Source organism: Neovison vison, chromosome 2 (assembly GCF_020171115.1).
Source record: "Neovison vison isolate M4711 chromosome 2, ASM_NN_V1, whole genome shotgun sequence".
NCBI lineage: Eukaryota > Metazoa > Chordata > Mammalia > Carnivora > Mustelidae > Neogale > Neogale vison.
This window is the reverse complement of record NC_058092.1, coordinates 99149473-99162584: the sequence shown is the minus strand read 5'-3', so window position 1 is coordinate 99162584 and position 13112 is coordinate 99149473. Positions and strand designations below refer to the sequence as shown.

At 36.3% G+C, this 13112-nt stretch overlaps 1 protein-coding gene across 2 annotated transcripts in view; it reads right to left on the bottom strand.

Annotated features, from left to right (window-relative positions):
- Positions 1-13112, bottom strand: part of SYCP1 (synaptonemal complex protein 1) — a 131626-nt gene that overhangs the window by 22741 nt on the left and 95773 nt on the right. Inside the window, exon 26 of one of the 2 annotated variants that reach the window (XM_044236488.1) lies at positions 13035-13109. The exons of the other annotated variant lie outside the window; for it this stretch is intronic. Coding sequence (XP_044092423.1) covers positions 13035-13109 — 75 coding nt within the window. The remainder of the gene's footprint in view (positions 1-13034; positions 13110-13112) is intronic. 2 annotated transcript variants of the gene reach the window in all.

Here is a 13112-nt window from a genome sequence, read left to right as displayed (position 1 = left end):
TATTGGTGAAAGTAGACACTTAAAACAATGAGAATAACTGTCAATAATATACCTGAAATGATGAAAAGTATCTGAGGGGTAAGTGGGCAGTCTATTAAAAAAAGAGGCCTAGAAAATGGATAGAGAGTGAAAGTTTCAGAAAAAATGACTAAATTTTTTCATTTTGGTCTCTAGTCTGGACAAAGAAAGCATACAGTGAGGCCCATAAAGAACTAATTATCCTTGCCAATATATAGAAAATATTAACAACAAAGTCAAAAACGAGTTTCAAAAAACAAACAATCAAACAAATTAAAAAAAAAAAAACAAGAAAGAAAAGATTCCCCTGAAGGAGCAGAAAACACAAAAAGAGATTCACTGAAAACAACAACATCAAAAACCACACATAAGAATTTTGTCCTTTTCCTTTGTACCCTCTTATCACCCTGTAATTAGAATATACCAAATCATAATAGTTTTATCTTTTTCCTCATAAAATTGGGTAAGGAAATATAGCTTGAAGAGATATTGGTAAAATAGCAAAAAGCAAGTAACAGCACACATATATACATATACAGACACACACACATGCACTAGGATATTACTCAGCCATGAAAAAGAGATCTTGCCATTTGCAACACCATGAACAGACCTAGAGAATATTATCCTAAATGAAATAACTCAGAAAGAGAAAGACACATGCCATATGATTTCACTTATATGTGGAATCTAAAAAAACAAATGAACAAACAAAGCAGAAACAGACCCATAAATACAGAGAACAAATTGATGGTTACCCGAGGGGAGATGGGTGGGGGGCTGGCAAAATTGGTGATGGAAAATAGGAGATACAGGCTTCCAGTTATGGAATGAATAAGTCACGGGGTGAAAGGTAAAGAATAGAAAATACAGTCAGTAATACTATAATAGCATTTTATGATGACAGATGGTAGCTACACTTAGGGTAAGCATAACATAAACAGTTGTCTGAATTTCTATGCTATACACCTGAAACTAATGTAACATTGCATGTCAACTATACTTCAATTTTAAGAAAAAGAATAACCCAACTTATCCTCTCAGATAAATACATGGGGTTTTTTTTAAAGATTTTATTTATTTATTTGACAGACAGAGATCACAAGTTGGCAGAAAGGCAGGCAAAGAGAGAGAGGAGGAAGCAGGCTCCCCACAGTGCAGAGAGCCCGACACGGGGCCCAATCCCAGGACCCTGGGATCATGACCTGAGCCGAAGGCAGAGGCTTTAACCCACTGAGCCACCCAGGCGCCCCTAAATATATGGGTTTAAGGCTTCACATTGAATTGGTGAAAAGACCCAAAGCCTGAGGATAAATATATCACAAGAAAACTACAGACCAATATCTCTATGAATACAGATGCAAAAAAATCCTCAAAAAAATACTAGCAAACTGAATCTAGCAAAATATAATTATTATATATCATAACCAAGTAAGATTTTCCCAAGAATGTAAGATTGGTTTAACATCTGAAAATCATCTAATGTAATATTGTTTATTAATACAAAAATAAAACCACACACAATCACCTCAATATACACAGAAAAAGCATTTTGCAAATTTCAACACCCTTTTATAATATAAACACTCAACAAATTAGGAATTGAGAAGAACTTTCCCAACTTGATAGAGGGGATCTAGGTAAACTGAGTTTCATCAAGATTAAAAAGTCTCTGCTACAAATAATACCATCAAGAAATAAAAAGACAATCCATAGAATGAAAGAAAACATTTGCAAATCTTAGATAAGGGACTGATCAAGAATATATAAAGAATTCTTAAAACTCAAAAAAAAAAAAACCAACCTAATTTTTAAATGGGCAAAAAGCATCTGGATATACATTTCTCCAAAAAAGATATACAAGTGGGCAATACCACATGAAAAGATACCAAGATGCCCTTCAACGGATGAATGGATAAGGAAGATATGGTCCATATACACTATGGAGTATTATGCCTCCATCAGAAAGGATGAATACCCAACTTTTGTAGCAACATGGACGGGACTGGAAGAGATTGTGCTGAGTGAAATAAGTCAAGCAGAGAGAGTCAATTATCATATGGTTTCACTTATTTGTGGAGCATAACAAATAGCATGGAGGACAAGGGGCGTTAGAGAGGAGTAGGGAATTTGGGTAAATTGGAAGGGGAGGTGAACCATGAGAGACTATGGACTCTGAAAAACAGTCTGAGGGGTTTGAAGTGGCGGGGAGGTGGGAGGTTGGGGTACCAGGTGGTGGGTATTATAGAGGGCACGGCTTGCATGGAGCACTGGGTGTGGTGAAAAAATAATGAATAATGTTTTTATAAATTGAAAAAAAATTTTTACAAAAGTAAAAAAAATAAAGTATATATAATCTAAACAATACAACCAACTAAGTGGTTGTAACTGACATTTATAGAACACACCAACAAATACTATTCTATTTATAGTAGAATATAAAATTGTTTCAAGCACTCATGGATCATCCACCAAGACAGATAATATGCTAGGCCATAAAGCAAATCTCAACAAATTTAAAAGAATGGACGGACCGTTTCTGTTCCCCCAAAATTCATACACTGGGGCCTTAATTTCTATTATGATATGGTGTTTGGAGATGGGGTCTTTAGGAAGTAACTGGTTTTGGATGAGGTCAGGGAGGTGGAGTCCCCACAATGGAATTAGTGTCCCTGTGAGGAGAGGAAGAAACTAGAGCTCTCTCTCTCTCAGCCATGTGAGGTCACAGCCAAAAGGCAGCTGTCTAGAAGTCAGGAAATGAACTCTGACCAGAACATGACCATGATGGCATCCTGATCTCAGATTTCCAGCCTCCAGAAGTGTGAAAAATAAATATTTGTTTAACCTATTGAATCTATAGTATTTTTGTTATAGTAACCCAAGCAGACTAATACAAAAATCATACACATTGTGTTCTCTGATCATAATGGAATCAAACTAAAAATCAGTAACAAAAAGACTACAGGAAAATCTTAGAATATGTGAAAATTTAAAAACATATTTCTAAATAATCTATGGGTCAAAGAAGTCACAAAGAAATTTAAAATTTTATAGAACTGAATGAAAATATATCAAAACATGTGGGATGTAGCTAAAGCAGTACTGAGAGAAAATTTTATAGTACTAAATGCTTTCATTAGGAAAAGGGAAAAGTGATGTCAGCAAAATGGAAGGAGTTTTCTACCATCCTCCCTACCAAGAAAACAGATTTTGACCATCATCCTCAAATGAGAATACCTTTATGGAAGTTCTAGCACACCACTGGAACAAAAAAATCATAGATTGAACACACTGTAGAGGATAACAGGAACTGTTTCACTTTACCCTTGTCACCCCCTCTCCTAAGTTCGGTGCCAAGAAAGATCTCTCAGCTAGCAATTTTTCCTTTGGGAAAAAGTGAGAGCAAAAGAGAGATCCCCAGCTTCCCCAGTTGTGCAGGATGCTGCCAAAGAGGCCCATTTCTTTCCCACTCCATCCAGAATACTAGAGTGAATTACATGACTGAGAGGTGAGAAGGGGTTGGGAATACAGCAACAAAAGCTCAGAATGTATTTAAGGTACACATATCCTCATCACTTCATGGACTCCATGGGAAGACTGCCCAAGAGCTTCTGGGGATACCTTGCCTGCAGATCAACTGGCCCAAGAGCACTCCCTCAATGCTTCAAGCATCTCACCCACACACGTAATACCCCATTGCCAACCTGCACATGCCCTTAAGGTGGCAAGCATAAGCCTTTGAATATGGTTAGTGAACATGTGAAGAAAGCTGGCCCAATGCTTCAGAACTGATATAAAGTATACAAACCTGATCATTCAACAAAGACCGAGGGAGAACAAAGAGGAGGCTGCCAGCACCACCTGCAGCATCAAGAGAAAGCATACGGTCTTAAGAATTCCTCTTAAAGAGCAAACAAGAAATGTAGAGCAGGCAGACAGAGATACAGAAATAGACATAGACATAAATAAATATATATAGATATAGAAAAGATCCAAGAAAACCTCAGAATCCCTAGCAGAGTTGACAGAAGATACTTCTCTCCTGAAGGTAACCAATTAAAAACTGGAAGAGATTACCATCCTTCAAATGTGAAGACAGTGATGCCAGACATGAAAAATCAAAGCAACATGACACCACAGAGAAATACAATAATTTTCAGTAACCAACTCCAAAGAAATGGAAATCTGCACTTTGCCTGATAAAGAATTCAAAATAGTTGTTTTAAGGAAGTTCAATGAGCTATAATAAAATACAGAAAGACGGTCTATGTAATGTACAGCTGGTGAGCGTGAGGACCAGCCCGGCCTCGTGATGGGCGGGAGTTAGCCTGGGGCTTGGGAATGGAGGGGGTGCCTAGCAGAGGAAGGCAGAACCCAGAGGAATGGGCTTTTTGAACTTCTCCTGTCAAACAGAGCACAGGGGACTGGTACAGGTGACCCAGGTAGAGGAGGACAAGGTGATGGTGTTGATGGATGGGTCTCTGAAGTTGGTGACCCCAGTCTAGGGGCTTCGAACTCCAGAGATCCCCATGACCGAGGCGGTGGAAGCCGTGGCTATGGTCGGGGGTCGCCTCCAGACCTTTTGGAAACATGGAGTGCAGGTGTGGGCTCCAGGCTCAGACCAGCTGTTGTAGGAGCTGAGAGACCCCACTCTCACCTTCCATCTGCTTGGCTGCCTGAGGCCTGTGGTGGTAGAGACATGCCCAGCAGATGACTCCACTGCACCCAGCAACCTCTATATCCAGGAATGAGTCCCTGGGGGGTGGGTATTGGGAACCACGCCCTGTGCCCCCATCCACAACGGACATACTTAGTGGTTGTGACACCCACTTGTCTCCCAATAAACATGACTCCAGCCAAAAAAAAACAAAAAAACAAAAAACAAAACAAACAAAAAAAAAACACAGAAAGACAATTTAATAAAATCAAGAAAACATAAATGAACAAAAGAACTTTAACAGAGACAAAAATCATTAAAAAGAACTAGACAAATTCTAGAGATGAAAAGTAGAATGAATAATGAAAAATGCAATGGAGAGCATTAAAATGAGACTTTATCAAGCTGAAAAATGAAATGACTTATTGTCAAGTTCATAGAAATTATCTAATTGGGACAACAAAGATAAAAGAATGAAAAATGGTGAGGGAAGACTACATAAATTGTGAGATACCACTGAATGAAACAATTTACACACTTTAGAACCCCAGAGGAACTAAGATGGAAGAGGGGGGCAAAAAAGTGATCTAAAGAAATGATGGCTAAGAACTTCCCAAATCTGAAGAAGAAAAAGATATAGAAAATGGAGCATAAAGTTCATTTCAGTAAATCATAACTGAAAACTTCCCTAATCTGGGGAAGGAAACAAACATCAAAATCCAAGAAGCACAGAGAGGTCCCATTAATTTCAAACAAAAGCTGGCCATCACCAAGACATATTACAGTCAACTTCACAGAATAAACAGAAAAGGAAAGCAGCAAGGGGAAAAAAGTCCTTAACTCACAAGGGAAGACATATCAGGTTTACAGATCTGTCCACAGAAACCTAGCAGGTCAGAAGAGAATGGCATGATATAGTCAATCTGCTCAATGGGAAAAATATGCAGCCAAGAGTACTCTATCTAGCAAGGCTGTCATTGAGAATAGAAGGAGACATAGTTTCCCACCCAAAACCTATAGAGTTCATGACCCCTAAACCAGCCCTGCAAGAAATATTAAAGGGGACTCCTGAGTGGGAAAGAAAGACTAAAAGTAACAAAGACTAGAAAGGAACAGAGAAGGAATGCCTAGGTGGCTCAGTCAGTTGACTGTTGGATAAGATTTTGATTTTGGCTTAGATCTCATGGTTGTGGGATCAAACCCTGCATCATGGTCCATACTTAGCATGAAGTCTGCTTGAGATGGTCTCTCTCCCTCTCTCTCTGCCCCTCTCACCGGACAATCTCTCCCTCTCTCTCTCTCAAAATAAATACAATCTTAAAAAATATGGAATAAAGAAAATCTCCAGAAACAATGACTTAACAAGTAATACAATGGCACTAAATTCATATCTATCAGTAATCACCCTGAATGTAAAGGGACTAAAGGCTCCAATCAAAAGACACAGGATATCAGAATGGATTTTAAAAACAGAATGGATTTTAAAAACAACAACAAAAAAGTTCATCTACATGCTGCCTACAAGAGACTCATTTTAGACCTAAAGACACTGCATATGGAAAGCAAGCAGATGGAGAACCATTTATCATGTTAATAAAGGTCAAAAGAAAGCCAAAATAGTTATACTTGTACCAAAGTAGATTTTAAACCAAAGACTGTAACAAAAGATGAAGAGTGCCACTATATCATAAAAAAGGGACAATCCAACAAAAAATTTAATAATATTTTAAAATATTTTTATTTTGGTTTTCTTAAAGAGTTTATTTATTTATTTGACAGAGAGAGAGAGAGATCACAAATAGGCAGAGAGGGAGCCAGAGAGAGAGGAGGAAGCAGGCTCCCCACTGAGCAGCGAGCCTGATGTGAGGCTTGATCCTAGGACCCCAAGATCATGACCTGAGCCAAAGGCAGAGGCTTAACCATCTGAGCCATGTGCCCCAAAATTTAACAACTGTAAATATTTATGTCCCCAAATTGGGAGGACCCAAATATATAAATCAATTAATAACAAACATAAACATTGATAATAATGCAATAATAGTAGGGGACTTTAACCTATAGCAATGGACAGATCATCTAAGCAGAAAATCAACAAGGAAACAATGGTTTTGAATGACATATTGAATTAGATGGACTAAACCAATATATAAAGAGAGGATTTGATCCTAAAGTGGCAGAATACACATTCTTTTTGAGTGCACATGGGATATTCTCCAGAACAGATCACATACTGGGTCACAAATCAGCCCTAAACAAGAAAGAAAGACTGAGGTCATACTATGCATATTTTCTGATTACAGTTCCATGAAACTTGAAGTCAACCACAAGAAGAAGTTTGGAATGGGGCACCTGGGTGGTTCAGTGGGTTAAAGCCTCTGCCTTCGGCTCAGGTCATGATCCCAGAGTCCTGGGATCGAGTCCCACATCGGGGTCTCTGCTCAACAGGGAGCCGGCTTCCTCCTCTCTCTGCCTGCCTCTCTGTCTGCCTCTGATCTCTGTCTGACAAATAAATAAATAAAATCTTAAAAAAAAAAAAAGAAAGAAAAAGAAAATGTTTGGAAAGACCACAAATACATGGAGGTTGAAAAACAACCTACTAAAGAAGGAATGGGTTAACCAAGAAATTACGGAAGAAATAAAAAAAAATACATGGAAACAAATAAAAATGAAAACACAATAGTCCAAATCCTTTGGGATGCAGCAGAGTCGTCTTAAGATAGAAGTATATAGCAATACAGTCTCACCTCAAGAAGCAAGAAAATCTCAAAACAGCCTAACCTTACATCTCAAGGAGCTAAAAAAAAAAAAAAAAAAAAAAGGACAACAAATGAACAAATGAAGCCCACAACCAGCAGAAGAAGGGAAATAATAAAGATCAGAGTTGAAATAAATGATACAGAAAGAACAACAACAAAAACCCAGTAGAACAGATTAATGAAACTAGGTGCTGGCTGCATGAAAGAATTCATAAAATTAATAAACCCCTACCCAGATCTAGCAAAAAGAAAAGAGAAAGGACCCAAATAAATAAAATCACCAATGAAAGAGGGGAGATCAAAACCAGCACCACAGAAATACAATTATAAGAGAATATTTTGAAAAATTGTATGCCAACAGATTGGGCAATCTGGAAAAAAGTGGATAAATTCCTAGAAATATATAAACTACCAAACCTGAAATAGGAATAACTAGAAAATTTGAACAAACTGATAACTAGCCAAGAAACTGCATCAGTAATCAAAAAATCTCCCCAAACACGAAACATCCAAGGCTAGATGGCTTCCTAGGGAAATTCTACCAAACATTTAAAGAAAAGTTAATACCTAGTCTTCTCAAACTGTCTCAAAAAATTAAAAAGGAAGGAAAACTTCCAAACTCATTCTATGAGGTCAGCATTACCTTGATTCCAAAACCAGACAAAAACTCCACTAAAAAATTACATGCCAATATGGACGAACATGGATGCAAAAATTCTCAACAAGATAGTATCAAATCAAATCCAACAGTATATTAAAATAATCATTCACCATGATGAAATGGGATTTACTTCTGGGCTGCAAGGGTGGTTCCATATTTGCAAATCAATATGATATACCACATTAATAAAAGAAAGGGTAAGAATCATAGGATCCTCTCAATAGACGTGGAAAAAGCATTTGACAAAGTACAGCATCCATTCCTGATAAAAAAAAAAACCCTCAAAAAAGTAGGAGCAGAGGGAATATACCTCAACATCATAAAGGCTATATATGAAAAACTACAGCTAATATAATCCTCAATGGGGAAAAACATAGAGCACTTCCTCTACAGTCAGGAACAGAAAGGAAGTCTACTCTCACCACTGTTATTTAACATGGTACTAGAAGGCCACAGTAATGAGACAACAAAATGAAATAAAAGGCATCCAAATCGGAAGTCACGCTTACACTATTCACAGAGGACATGATATTCTGTGTAGAAAACCCAAAAGACTCCACCAAAAAATTGCTGGAATTGATACATGAATTCAGTAAAATCAGATACAAAATCAATGTACAGAAATATGTTGAATTTCTACATGCCAATAATAAAGCAGCAAAAAGAGAACTCAAGGAATTGATCCCATTTACAACTGCACCAAAACAAGAAGATACCTAGGAATAAACCCAACCAAAGAGGTAAAAGATCTATACTCTCAAAAATATAGAACACTTATGAAAGGACCTGAAGATGACACAAAGTAATGGAAATACATTCTCTGTTCATGAACTGGAAGAAAAAATACTGTTAAAATACCTATACTATCTAGAGCAATCTATACATTTAATGCAATCCCTAGAAAACACCATTAGCATTTGTCACAGAGCTAGAATTATGCTGAGTGAAATAAGTCAAGCAAAGACAGTTAATTATCATATGGTTTCACTGACTTGTGGAACATAAGGAATAACATGGAGGCCATTAGGAGATGGGAAGGAAAAGTGAAGGGGAGGAAATGGAAGGGGAGATGAACCTTGAGAAACTGTGGACTCCGAGAAACAAACTGAGGGTTTTAGAGGGGAGGTGGATGGGGGATGGGTAAGCCTGGTGGTGGATATTAAGGAGGGCATGGATTGCATGGAGCACTGACTGTTATCTGTAAACAATGAATCTTGGAACACTACATCGAAAACTAATGACATATTGCATGGTGACTCACATAACACAATTTTAAAAAAATAATTAAAAAAACTGAAAAAAAAAAGAATAAACAATCCTAAAATTTGTATGGAACCATAAGACCCCAATGGCCAAAGCAATCTTGAAAAAGAAAGGCAAAGCTGGACACATCACAATTTCAGACTTCTAGTTATATTAAAAAGCTGTAGTCATCAAAAAAGTATGGTACTGGCACAAAAACAGATACATAGATCAATGGAACAGAATAGAAAACCCGGAATTGGACCCACAACCATATCATCAACTAATCTTTGACAAAGCGGTTAAGAATATCCAATGGAAAAAAGGACAATCTCTTTAACAAATGGTGTTGGGAAAGTTGGACAGCAACATGCAGTAGAATCAAATTGGACCACTTTATTACACTCTACACATAAATAAATTCAAAATGAATGAAAGACCTAAATTTGAGACAGGAAACTATCGGACTCTTAGAGGAGAATACAGGCAGCAACCTCTTTGACCTCAGTCATAGCAAGTTCTTACTAGACATGTTGCTGGAGGCAAAAGAAACAAAAATGAAACTAAACTACTGGGATTTCAGATATAAAGCTTCTGCACAGATATAAAGCTTCTGCACAGTGGAATGGAAGAAGATATTTGCAATTGACATATCCAATAAAGGGTTAGTATCCACTATCTATGAAGAACTTAACAAATTCAACACCCCAAAAACAAATAATCCAGTTTTAAAAAGGGCAGAAGACATGAATAAACATTTTTCCAAAGACATCCAGATGTTTAACAGACACATGAAAAGATGCTCAACATCACTCATCATTAAGGAAAGGCAAATCAAAACTATAATGAGATATCACCTCACACCTTTCAGGATAGCTAAAATTAACACAGGAAACCTCAGATGTTGGTGAGGATGCAGAGAAAAGGGAACCCTCTTACACTGTTGATGGGAATGCAAACTGGTATAGCCACTCAGGAAAACAGTATGGAGGTTCCCTCAAAAATTTAAAAATAGAACTATCCTATAATCCAGCAATTGCACTACTATATATTTGCCCAAAGGAAACAAAAATACAGATTTGAAGAGACACATGTACCCTGATGTTTATATCAATGTTATCAACAATAGTCAAATTATGAAAACAGCCCTAGTGTCCATCAACTGATGAATGGATAAAGATGTGGTGTATATAAAAATGGAATATTACTCAGCCATCAAAAAGATTGAAATCTTGCCATTTGCAATGATGTAGATGGAGCTAGAGTGTATTGTGCTAAGCAAAATAAGTCACTCAGAGAAAGACAAATACCGTATGATTTCACTCATATGTGGAATTTAGGAAATCAAACAGATTAACATTTGGGGAAAAAGAGAGACCATAAAACAGACTTTTAACTACAGAAAACAAAATGGCAGTTGCTGGAGGGGAGGTGGGTTGGGGATGGGCTAAATGAATGATATGTATTAAGAAGGGCACTTGTTGTGATGAGCCCTGGGTGTAATATGTAAGTGATGAATCACTAAATTCTACTCCTGAAACCCATATTATACTATATGTTGACTAGAATATAAAAACTTTAAAAAAAAATAAAGAAAAAGAAAGGGAAAAGAAAAAAAGAAAAAAGAAGCCTCCTGTGCACTGTTGGTGGGATTATAAACAGGTATAGCCACTATAAACTGTAAGAAAGTCTTCAAAAAATTAATGAAACTACCATATGATTCAGTAATTACACTTCTGGGTATATATCCAAAACAAACAAAAACATCATGCTGAAGAGAATCTGCACCCACATGTTCACTGCAGCATTATTTCCAGTATCCAAGATATAGAAACAACCTAAGTGATACCAACAGATTAATGGATAAGGTAAGTATGATACGCACACACACAGAGAAATATTATTTAGCCATAAAGAAAGGAAATCCTGCCATTTGCAATAACATGAATGGATCTGGAGAGCATTTTGCTAAATGATTTAAGTCCAACAGAGAAAGCAATATTTGTATGTTCTTATTTATATGTTGTCTAAAATTAAAGAAATAACTCATAGAAAAAGAGATCAGATTTGTGGTTACCAGGGGCAGAGATGTTGGGGTTCAGAAATTAGATAAAGGTGGCCAAAGGTTTGTACCTTTGTATGAGTTAAAAGATAAATAAGTACTAAGGATGTAGTTTATAACACAATGATTATAGTTAACACTGCTATATGGTATATTTGAGAGTTAAGGGAGTAAATGCTGAGCATTCTTATCATGAGGAAAAGAACATTTTTTTCCTTTTTTTTGCATCTATATGAAATGATGGATAGTAACTAAATGTATTGTGGTAATCATTTCACAATATATACAGATCAAATCACACTGCATAACTTAAATTTGTACAGGACTGTATGTTAAGTGTATCTCAATACATATGGAAAACATTTGGAAAAAAAGAACATTAAGAGTAGTTAAAGTGAAGGAGTCCTCTTCTTCCACTGCAACAGTAGGATAAAGGTAAGTATATTACTAGTATAGGTGAAGAGAGAGACATTTAGTCATTCCTTTGACAACATTCATTAAAACAGAAAATTTTCAAAGAACTGTTCTCAGGTAAAGGGAAAACAAAAATAAATAAGATAGAATCCTTACCTCTAAACAGCTTGAAATATAATGGAAGTACAGACTGATATAACTATTTTGATATAAAAACAAAGTGCTATGAGAATACTTATATACAGTAAGTTCACCTTTGATGAAATGAAATTCATCAAATTTTAATATGAAAAATGTGTCAGATTTTCCATAGCGGAGAAAGGAAGAAAGGAATTAAGTATAGGAAACAAAGTGAACAGAAAGGATCTTGAAATTGAAGGTGCATGTTACTTAGGCTGTTGCTGAGTGATTAAGAGAACAGGTTTTAGAAACATGCAAGATCTAGACTGAATTCTAAGCCATTCTACTTTTTTACTACGTGATCATGAATAAATAACCTAACCTCTATAAAAATGAAGGTAATAAGTATTGCTTTTAGCACCGTTGTAAGAATTAAATAGATGTAAGTAGGATAGTCAGCATGGTAATCTGTCCTATAGAAAGTAAAAGGATAAATGGTATTTGTCATTTTAAAGTAAGTCAATTCATTTTGTAAAGTGCAAAACACTACACTAATATAAGGCATTATTTTTTTCTGAAATGTAATGAATAGTTTAAAAACACATCTAAATATGTAAGCATTTTATAATATGAGATAATATTTCCCAAGTACTAATATCTAAAAGCACTTCTACTCTTAAAGCATGCTTGTATTTATATTTGTTCAATATTTAAACAAAGGAATACACTACATACTTCTGAAAAAAACTAGATGTTTTAATCATAATTACCAAAATATATTTCCTAATATTTATAAAAAGTTGCAGTTAGGGGTGCCTGGGTGGCTCAGTCAGTTAAGTGTCTGCCTTCACCTCAGGTCATGATCCCAGGGTCCTGGGATCAAGCCCCACATCAGGTTCCCTGCTTGGTGGGGAGTCTGCTTCTCCTCTCCCTTGGCCTGCTGTTCCCCCTGCTTGTGCTCCCCTCTTTCTGCCAAATAAATAAATAAAATCTTTTTAAAAAAAGTTGCAGTTATATTTCAGTTAAAAAAATTAAACTAAGAAAACCCAGAAAGTTGCACCTAAATATTATTAGCTACTTTACCTATAATGCCACAAAACCTACCTTTTCTTCTCTTTCAATTTCAAGTTGTTTCTTAACAGACAAAAGTTCATTTTTGAGATCAGACAATTCAGACTCCTA